At 31.9% G+C, this 11232-nt stretch overlaps 2 protein-coding genes across 2 annotated transcripts; one reads left to right on the top strand and one right to left on the bottom strand.

Moving 5' to 3' along the window:
- Positions 1–437: 437 nt before the first annotated feature.
- On the bottom strand, positions 438–7672 carry LOC131851921 (peptidyl-prolyl cis-trans isomerase D-like). Its single transcript, XM_059202473.1, has 8 exons — positions 7595–7672; positions 6297–6434; positions 5703–5809; positions 4658–4846; positions 3591–3707; positions 2901–3069; positions 1941–2044; positions 438–907 (listed from the first exon to the last, which is right to left on the bottom strand). Exons 1-8 carry the CDS (start codon positions 7665–7667, stop codon positions 653–655), a joined length of 1152 nt encoding a protein of 383 aa, XP_059058456.1. The 5' UTR covers positions 7668–7672; the 3' UTR covers positions 438–652.
- Positions 7673–9172: 1500 nt separating this feature from the next.
- On the top strand, positions 9173–10646 carry LOC131851920 (AP-1 complex subunit mu-1). Its single transcript, XM_059202472.1, has one exon. It carries the CDS (start codon positions 9211–9213, stop codon positions 10477–10479), a length of 1269 nt encoding a protein of 422 aa, XP_059058455.1. The 5' UTR covers positions 9173–9210; the 3' UTR covers positions 10480–10646.
- The last annotated feature ends 586 nt before the right edge of the window (positions 10647–11232 follow it).

Here is an 11232-nt window from a genome sequence, read left to right as displayed (position 1 = left end):
TTATAAATACAGTCAATATATTGGTGGTCCATTACGGAAGGAATAAAGATAATATATAATAATAAACTAATATGCAATTGCCCGTCCTAACGAAATTGACTAACTTAGTGACAACTAGATCCTTACTTCAGTTATAGAAACTGATTATTTATTAATCCATACTATTAAAAAAAATTATAGCATAGCGTCATGTACCAGGAACAAATATAGGAAATACAATTTCAGTTGTACTAGCCGCGTAGATAAGGAATCAAGGCAATGAAAGGAGGGGGAGCGTGTAGGCGTCACCCTTATATTTGCATCTCTTTTCAGCACTCGTTTTGTCTTTGTCAGTAGAGTAAGCAAAAAAATAATGTACTCATTGAAAAATAAATAATAGAACTTACTGGTGCCTCATCTCTAAATTTTTAAAAGTCCCTCTTGCTACCCTTACGCATTACACGATATCTCAAGAAAACTATCTTTAATTCTATCCTGAATTAACCAATGGTCAAACAAGTATTTAAAGAGAGATGATCTGTATTTGTATCTCAGCGGCTAGTAAATAACACAAATAATCAACCGATTGACTCTCCAAATACAAATAATGAGAAGACATTCACTAATTCGTTTACCTTAATGTAAATTATATATCACTACTCTCAGCCTTAATTCAGTTATTTCCGATTCCGACATCTTTCTCTTTTTGGTCACGAAAAAACTTTGACAGCCTCTGTTTTTGTATGTCGTTGTAGCTCTTGTTTGTGGTACGCACTTCGTCCAGTAGTTTTTGTACTGCTTTGTTGTTAGGTGATACTTTCTCCGCCATTTTTAAGTCTGACAGAGCTTTGTCGTAGTTCTTAAGTGCGAAATTAGCTTGCGCACGCCTGTATAAAGCTTTTTCGTTGTGCGTTTCTAATTCGAGCACCTGAAATAACAATACAAATATCTTTATTGTAGATCATAGGTTATGTATTGGCACGTGACACCCCTGGCGTTTCAGGTGTCCATAGGCTACGGTAACCATTTACAAACAGGGGGATTGTCACCATCACAGTATAAACAAAAATGTTAAATTATTACATAAAAATATTCCATAGTATCTCTATGTCCTACTCAAAGAATATACAACAGGTCAGACTGTTAATAATAAATATATAACAATATAAGTAAAACAGTTAAAAATAAGCATAACTGTATATATATTACTAATGATTATGTTTGTCATTAATATTATTATATTAAGATGTGAAGCAAACACTTTGTACCCCTTTTTACAAATATTTCGCTGATGTATACTTTATATAGAGAAGGTGTGCAGACTGGTAATTTTTTTTTTAAACAAGCATAAAATATACATAAAATTAATAAAATAATATTACACACTCTACTAAGTACTTTACATACACACTTTTTTGTTTATTGTTAAAGTGTGTGGTCAAATTGAGAATGGATTAATATTGTTTGTTTCTAATAATAATATTAAAAGCAAACAATATTCTAGTCTGTAGTCTTACTGAATATTGAATTAATTATGGTCGAATTACGACCACTGCGCTACCACTAGTTATAGTAATTTATTATATTAGAGTGCATATCATATCAATACTATTATTGAATTATTAATGTCAATTTTGCAATGGAAATTAGAAATAATATTATTATACCATGTGCGCTGTAGCATGGTGAGGGTAACAGTATAATTAATGTTTCGTTTCATTCTTAAAAGTTGTGCGATTTACAAATTATGATATGATATTTAATAACTGTATTAACTTAATTATAGCAATTGTTAAATGTAGAATTATTAAGTGTCATCCGCACCATGTTACAGCGCATACAGTATAGTTATTTATTATGTTCGAGTGCATAGTCAATACTATTATTGAATTGAAACACATCAATAATGTGAAGAATTTCATAATGTAAATTAAGATTAATATTCATATAATAAAACATACCTCATTGCAACTTTTAATGCAATTTCTGTAATTCGCTAACTTGATATAACAAGCAGCCAAATTGAGACGACACTGTTGTGTGGATGTTGTTATGATCTCAGAAACTGAAATTAAATTTATTTTATCAGAACTAAAATTAAAATTTCATTGTTTGTTACTAATGAAATATAGAAGTTTTCTATGTATATTAAAAAGAATGAATCTGTAATTTTCATGATCATGTACAAGCTCATTTGAAAAGATTAAAAGCAGAGTTTCTTGTCAATTCTTCTTAGCTCGAATGCACTCCGAACTGACGGTAGATTTGACATATCATAAAAGTCAGTATTAATATTTTTATTAATGTAGACAGGCCGCTCTTCCCCATTTGGCACACTGGGTACCCAAGGCCCCGCGATGGATTATGGCCCCCTAGTTTAGTCTAGTCCCTACTCCATTGCCAAACGATAACCGATAGTTCTACTCTCGCCTGAAAATCAGTCATAACAAATGCTTACCGACTATGGTCAATTTGTTCGTTTTTGTTATTTTGTCTAACTTGAACCCCTCATCACATAACTACTTTTTAAAATTATTTTTCATAGGGGCCCCATACCCTAATGTGCCCAGGGCCTCTAATAGGTGAAAGACGGCCCCGCATATAGACTTACATGAATAAGATATTTTGATTTGATATGACTAGTACCCATAACACAAGCTCTGCATAGCTTGGGACACGACAGCGCTTTGTGAACTCTTCTGAATATTTTTATTATTAATCAAGTAGATATAAATACCCAACAATATACATAGCCTTAAAAAGTATAGGGATTGGAACTATATGACTAATCAAGACCACCTAAAAAGACAATAATTTTGCTGGGAATCACACTCCACCCATCTTTTACCACATCTGTTCATAATCTTCGACCGTTTGCAGGATTGACACAGAAAAAAAAAAGATATAGTAGTATTACTAACAGTTGTCCTGCTGAGCGGTATGTTTAATCTTCTCTATTCGTTTACTAATAACTTGGAGATACCGCAAACACTTCTGATATCTTCTCGACGCTGCCTTGAACCGTTCCTCTCCAAACAGTGCATTTCCGCTACATTTCACTTCTATAATACTGTTTATAAATTGTTCTATCTGAAACAATGAGTAATTTTTTTTAATAAGGAGAATTTATACAAAGTTATTTGTGTGAGTACATCTCTCTCTCTTATTACTGTCGCCAGTTAGCTAGCTTTTTTTAAATTACAGTTTTCAAATTTATATATTTATTATATGTATAACTTCGGTACGAGCGGTAGCGCGCGAATATTACCGTCTCACTCACTCCATACAACATTCACGTTAGATAGTATACCAACCACATACTTTTAGGCATATAACTTGTAAATTATACCGGGTCGCGGGTTCGATTCGTCGTACAGTACAAATATTAGTATTCGTCAGTAGGACTATTAGTATTGTTCTGTTTTTTCCTGTGTATATTATGTATGTATTTAAAAAAACACATTTAAGTATTTGTATCAGTTGCCTAGTATATAACGCAGTTATGCTTAAGCCTAGACAGCACTGTCTGAAATGTCTTGGGTTATTATTATTATTACATATACTAAGCCACTATACAGTAATGAAAAATATTAATTATATATATAGCGTACAGTGAGCTGTTCCGCTTGTGGGTAGTCTTCGGGATACTCTGGCAGAAGGCCAGGACCAAGCTCGCCCCCGCCGGGGTCTCCGGGGGCCAATTCGCCACACTCCAGCACTACACATTCCTGAAATAAAAAAATAAGTGGACTTTAAAATCCGACAATGGGTATAGTATGGGTATAGTGAAGCTTGTAAAGGTCAGTTGCGACCAACGGCATTATAGTTGTCTGAAAAAAATAGTAGTAATCCTTACTTCCATACATATTAGTAAAATAAATGAATGTGAAATATATGTGAAAGTAACTCTATATGTCTCGCTTTCACGCCAAAACTACTGAACCGATTTAAATGAAATTTGGTACACAGATAGTCATTTATACCTAATATGTACCCAAATAGTTTTTTAATTTAATTTCAATTCAATTGAAATGAGTCTCAGACAAACCCCGACATAAGTTTTGCAGGATAGGAGTATTACAATAATGAAAAATAAAGCTATAAATAGCTTTATTTTTCTATCTATCAAAGTAAAGGTCCTGAGAAAGAACACAGGATACTTTTTAATGAGAATAAAGGTTGTAAGGAATTGAAAGGGGAGATAAAATGTTGTATGGAAATATCGTCATTTTTAAAACTAAAATCTTGAAAATTATTTTCTAGGCTGTTCATTAAATATAAATAAATATGACTAAGTTTGTAAAATTGTTACACTTATGGGGGTAAAAATAGGGAAAGTTTATATAGAAAATAATAATTTTCGAAGCTATAAGAAGGAATCTTTTTTCTTGGCTTTTTTGGTTAAAATTATTAAATATTTTTTCAAGGTAGCTATAACACGCGGACGAAGTAGCGGGCACGGCAAGTATAGTATATTCGGTTTCTCTTTAAATACCAACATATACCAAAATTAGATAGACAGATAGGATTTTTTATTTGTGTCTTAGTACACACATATAGGCTTCATTATCCTAGACCTATTAGCATAGAAATATAAATAATATACAATTAATAATTAATTTCAGTGACAGTTTTCTTTTATCACATAAAAAAAGTTAGTATAGAAAATATTACACACCACTTGCGGTCTGCCATTGTCGTCACCGTACTGCTGCATCTCCAGCACGAGACCGAGCCCAGTGAGCACTCTTCCGAACACCACGTTGGTGCCGTCCAGATGCGGGCACGGGACCGTTGTTATGCAGAACTGCGAGCCATTGGTGTGGACACGCCCTTTGTTAGCCATACTGAGAACGCCTGCGTCATGCTGTAAACAAAAGTTACTATACTGACGCCGATATAAAAGTCTTGTTTTCACAGTGAAGACTTGATTAATAGATATCATAAGGCAATCAGAAAATTAAATAATTCGTTTCATTTGGTTTAAGATAATCTATACATCTATACATATAAATAAAATTAGACTGTCTGTTTGTAATATTGAAATAACCGTTTTTTACTACATGCATATGAATATAAATACGGTACATACACCAAAATAACATTTTTCACAATTTTTGTCTGTCTGTCTGACGGTCTGTTTGTTCCGGCTAATCTCTGACATGGCTGGACCTATTTTGACGACACTTTTTTTTGGCAGATATCTGATGTAATAAGAAGTAAGTTAGGCTACTTTTATTTTAGAAAAATTAAGTTAAATTCACGCGGACGAAGTCGCGGAAACAGTAGTTTAACATAAGAATGAGCATGCTTGCCCGTTACTCTTTTAAATAAATGCTGTTCAGAATTTCATTTTTAAGAATTGTGTGGAATACAAACTGACAAATAACATTGTTGATATAAATAAATGAATATTTACTTGAGGATCAAAATAAATCAGTTATAGATCTCAGAACAGACCAAGAACAAGTCAACATACCTATAATTTACCAGGTTTTAATGTGAAAATAGAATAATGAATTTATTTGATCTCAAACTAAAATATTTTTAAGTTTTAAAGATAACAGTTTAGTCTTGCACCACTCTACTATCATACAACTACACTAATGACCAATAGTATAAATTTTACTGTAATAATAAATAATAATAATAATAATTCTTTTATTGGAACTAAAAAAATATAATATTTTACAAAGTAGGGTAGTGTAACGGTAATAAATTACCTTTAGAATAAAATTTTCATCTTCAAATGTTGGTCCATAGATACTCTCACCACTTGTACCATCCCCATTCACTATATCACCACCCTGCACCATAAACTGAGTCACAACTGAAAATAATCATAATAAATGTTGTTTAACATACATTCAGCCTTATAATAAGCCTTATAAACACTACACTAATAATGTAAATGATAGGTGAAGCTGAAAGTTCATTATGAAAAAAATAAATATACAATACATAATAAAAAGAAGTGTAATGTCTGAAGAAAGACTTTTTATATTATATAAGCAAATTATAAATAAGTAGATTATAAACTACTAGGATTATTCCAGGTGTAAGTTTTTTATTTATAATTTCTGAAGATTTCTCACAAACCATACTCTAATGCACACAAATTTTTAAGATGTAGTCTTCTTGGATTAAAAACTTTAAAAATTATATTATGATTAGGAATCCTTAATAGTTTATGTAATAGTGATGAAGCTTCAAGTTTCATCACAATTAACAATACTAAGTACTGTAAAACCAATTAACTTCATTGTTATAAAAATAAATAGTATAGTAATATACAGTAGATAAACTTAAAAGGTTACCTTTGTGAAATGTAGCTCCTTTGAAATGCAGTGGCTTCTTATAAACACCGAGACCCTTCTCCCCAGTACATAGTGCCCGAAAATTCTCAGCTGTTTTTGGTACCACATCCTTTCTCAGTTCTATTGTAATGCGGCCAGCTATGATAAAAGATAAGTATTATGAAAACTGTACATTTAAACTTACTAGGTACTCCTCTGAATATTCTTTACCTGATCCAGAAGTCTCTTTGTATAGTACATAATATATGCTTTTTGTATAGCATTCACACAAAAGTTAAAAATTCATTAAGGAATATTATATTAGATAGACAGAGACAGCTCTTGGACAGCGACGACAAATCTCGACATAAAATATGATTTTTTTGTGTAGATACACATGCATTGCATGCATGTCACATGTACATATATCTGTATGGATATTATTATTATTTATGTATTAATTTGTTGAATTTTTATTTCATTATGTTGTGGTATGGTTATCTAGCACATGTGATTAGGTACACCTGCGTAGGTACAAACTGAAAACCAGCGCTGGACGCCCATCAGTCCAGCAATAGCTGAGTTTGTACCTATTGCCAATCATATTAAATATGTATAAATGTGTAACTATGCAACTATACTGATATTGGCAATAAATGGATTTATTATTATTATTATTATTATTAGTAATATGGGTAAATTATTCATCAGGTGCATGGAGGAACGACTGTTAGTAATATTGCCTAATTACCCCAACACTAGCAATGTACCATATCAGGTTGACCATCATTTGGTCCTCTTATAAATTTGTCACTACAAGCACACTGTAATACTCATCCTATTATACTCCACAGAAAGATACATCATTAAATCAGAAATTAAATTACTAATACTAGGGACTGTATACCCAGTGAGGAGCATGGGGGAGCAGCTGCCACTCCCTAGAAATTGTTTGTTACAATAAATTATGAAAGGAGGAATGGGATTCTCAGTAATGTGGTCTAATAACACAACTGCTATTAGTGTATCATATAAGGGTTAATCCTCATGCAGTTCCCCCTGGAAAACATCAAAAACTGGGTAAAACTATACCCATGAGTATCAACTGATACCAAATTTGTAGAGGACATTATATGCTAACTTTGTATATAAAATACAGTAACTCAAATATTTTTAGAAAATCGACTTTAAAATTATATAGATATATAAAGTGAAATTTACATTTTTTTTTACTTCATTAATAAGCATGGTTTGTTTTGGTGTATTTATATTTTGGTAAATCAAGTGTACAGTTATCAATGTACATTAATGAATGTTACCTTTTTCTCCGTCTATTGCTATATCCAAGAACACGAGAGGATTCCTTTGTTGTCCCTCCGATGCTGGTATCATGGTGATCATTTAGACGAAAATTAACTAGGCTCGCTTCATTATAAATAGAAAAAACTAAATAATAGAATACTACTATATTTAGAGCCGACAATTTGATTATCCATAATAATTTAATCTGCTTAAAAGATCCAAGCAAGTACAAAACATATTAGCTAGGTTAGACAAATCGTATTCGTGTCGAATGCCGTTAGCAGTAAATAAAAAGGTAAGCAAAAATAATCAATCAAGTCAATAAGTCATATTATTCACATCACTATATCATATATGATCCATCACTATATACTGTAATTAGTTTCCTTATTAAGGAAACAATAAAAGTCATGAAACACTTCAAATCAAATTTCAGTATCCCAAATAAATAAGCAACTCAGCCTCAAATGCCTAATAATATTGACATGAATGACAAGGGAAATATGCTAGGTTTGACAGAGTTGTCACTTTTAATGTTGGTAGTGATGACGGCTGTAGAGCCTTAGACTCTTTGCGTTTCCTGTAAGAATAAATAAAAAAAAATATATATATATATATATATATATAATGATGACCTAGGGGCCGTGGCCTAGGGGTGAACCTTTTTTGTCCCGGGATTAACTTAAGGGGTAACTACCCCAGGTGGTCAAGATGAATAGCCTGTTGATTGGCAAGAATTATACATAGTAATAATAAGGGAACTACAGAGTAATAGAGTTAATATAAGTAAATGATTAGAATTAAGCAATCTGTACTTATGCTAACTTAAAATCTCGTGCTGTATTTTGAGAAAGTGTAATTTTTTTTATAATTTGTGAAAATTGTGTAATAGAAAACACGCCTCCGCACCCATACATTCTACACCTTATTCTCTCACCTCAACGTCATGACATAAGTCATCACCTCAATGTTGCCTACTTAACTCCATGTTGGACAATGTAGTTCTTTTCATGCTTATTCAGACTCCAAACGTAATAATGTTGTTTTATTATATTACGAGGTAAAAGTAGCTAGCTTAAAATTTAGGTCTGTCAGTTTTTTTTACTGAATATAGTAATAAAAAAATTATTAAATAAATTACAATAAAAAGATTGCCTTTGCCAGATTCGAATATGTAAATAGTCAAAAGGATGGAAAAGGAAAAAAGAAAAAGGTTTTTAAACGATTACAATATACCAAGTTTTTAATTTTTAATTATTAAGTTATTAAATTAGTGCCAATATGAACCTATATTAATTGGATTATTTAATTAGATATAAAGCAGCTCTCTATATTTATCGTCTTAGCCCAAAAAATATATGGAGTTGTCAACACTGGTCATTGCATTCGTAATTTAGCAAAATGTCATAATTTATTTTAATTATTATCTTTTCAATATTTCTTAATGTCGTATTAAAATATTAACGTAAGTACTATTTTCTTACCAGAAGATTTAAATATTTACACAATAAACAGTAGTAGGTTATATTGGTTCTCGTAGGCATTAAAAACAGGTTTTGGTATCAACCTGTTTCACATTAGTTAGTTATATTTACTCAGTTTTCTAACAACTACATATTTTTTCAGATTCAATATGTCTTGCTCTGCTTTGTATATACTGGATGTAAAGGGCAAAGTCCTTATATCCAGAAATTATCGCGGCGATGTCGACATGGCTGTGATTGATAAGTTCATGCCTTTTCTCATGGAGAAAGAAGAGGAAGGTATGCTAACTCCTCTCTTACAGACCGGCGAGTGCACATTCGCTTATATCAAAACAAACAACCTGTATATTGTATCGACTACAAAGAAAAATGCTAATATTGCATTGGTATTTGTGTTTTTGTACAAAATTGTTGAAGTTATGTCAGAATACTTCAAAGAGATAGAAGAAGAGAGTATCCGAGACAATTTCGTTGTTATATACGAATTACTGGATGAATTGATTGATTTTGGATATCCACAAACTACAGACAGCAAGATTCTCCAGGAATATATCACACAGGAGGGGCATAAGCTAGAAATGCAGCCTCGTATACCTATGGCCGTTACTAATGCTGTCTCCTGGAGATCTGAAGGCATTAAATATAGGAAAAATGAAGTATTCTTAGATGTTATTGAGTCAGTCAATTTATTAGCTAATTCTAACGGAAATGTACTTAGAAGTGAGATTGTTGGTGCAATCAAAATGAGGGTCTACCTATCTGGTATGCCAGAATTACGTCTCGGTTTAAATGATAAGGTTCTCTTTGAAAGCACCGGAAGGGGAAAGTCTAAATCAGTAGAGCTTGAAGATGTGAAGTTTCACCAATGCGTCAGACTGTCACGTTTTGAGAATGATAGAACCATATCATTTATTCCTCCTGATGGAGAGTTTGAACTTATGTCATACAGGTTGAACACCCATGTAAAACCCCTGATTTGGATTGAGTCGGTTATTGAGCGCCATGCACATTCAAGAGTTGAGTATATGATCAAGGCAAAATCACAATTTAAAAGACGTTCCACTGCTAACAATGTTGAAATAATTATACCTGTACCTGCTGATGCGGACTCTCCGAAGTTTAAGACTACTATTGGCAGTGTCAAGTATACACCTGAACAGAATGCAATAACTTGGTCTATTAAGTCGTTCCCAGGTGGTAAGGAATATTTGATGAGAGCTCATTTTGGATTGCCTTCTGTTGAATGTGAAGAGGTAGATGGAAAACCACCAATTCAAGTGAAATTTGAGATTCCGTATTTCACTACATCCGGGATTCAAGTTAGATATCTCAAGATTATAGAAAAGAGTGGATACCAGGCCTTGCCATGGGTACGCTACATTACTCAGAATGGAGACTATCAGCTGCGAACTAATTGAATGATATACATATATATTTATTACATTCCTTTTTACTTTCAAGTGCACTATGTTTTAATTAGGTATTGTTTGCAAAACTGTTAAGTCTGTTGTAGTTGTTAAGTGATCAATTTATTGGATGAAGTATTATAATTATTATGCATATTTGACACAATAATAAATTAATATTACACAATCATGTTTTTATTTAATTCCTTAGAAACTGTATTTTATGTACATTTTGTTAGTAGCACGAAAATGTAACATTCCTTTATCTGTGGCATGAATGAGATTTGCTAGATAACATCAGTCATCGAATGCAGATTATAATGTTTGTATTTATTTAATGACTAACTGCTTGGTTTTGCCGTAGAACAAATCGAGTACCATTTACATGAAATTATACTTTTTGTTTTAAATAGAGATACTTTCTTGCATTTATTTTTCCAGAAAGAATTTAAAAAATCGTGTTAGCTAAACAGTATATTTATTTGTAGTCAACTGATACCAGGAATGTATTTTTTTACAGTGTATGAAATATAATGTAATAGAAATTGTTTGTGGATAAATTTACTTTTCTACATACATTGAAGATTAGGCTGTATGATTTCTGTCCTTAACCTGTCAATGGCAATAAAATAAATCAAATCAAAATAATGAACAGCGCGAAATTTTGTTTTGTAGAAAATAAATTAAAGAAACCTTTATTTAAAAGTTTAATAGAATGTCGTAGATGTTGTTACATGCTTCCTACAAGCGAAGTAAAGATTATAA

Source organism: Achroia grisella, unplaced genomic scaffold, assembly GCF_030625045.1.
Source record: "Achroia grisella isolate CSIRO2021 unplaced genomic scaffold, CSIRO_AGI_Agris_v1 utg8162, whole genome shotgun sequence".
In the NCBI taxonomy this organism is placed as follows: domain Eukaryota; kingdom Metazoa; phylum Arthropoda; class Insecta; order Lepidoptera; family Pyralidae; genus Achroia; species Achroia grisella.
This window is presented reverse-complemented; position numbering and strand designations above follow the sequence as displayed.

Bases quoted from the DNA above. Each gene is read 5' to 3' on its own strand.
- LOC131851921 (XM_059202473.1), bottom strand. From the start codon at position 7,667: ATGATACCAGCATCGGAGGGACAACAAAGGAATCCTCTCGTGTTCTTG. The intron at 5,810-6,296 runs GTAACCTTTTAA...GATTATTTTCAG, and splicing joins AGGAGCTACATTTCACAAAG to TTGTGACTCAGTTTATGGTG. The intron at 908-1,940 runs GTATGTTTTATT...TTGTTATTTCAG, and splicing joins GCATTAAAAGTTGCAATGAG to GTGCTCGAATTAGAAACGCA.
- LOC131851920 (XM_059202472.1), top strand. From the start codon at position 9,211: ATGTCTTGCTCTGCTTTGTATATACTGGATGTAAAGGGCAAAGTCCTT.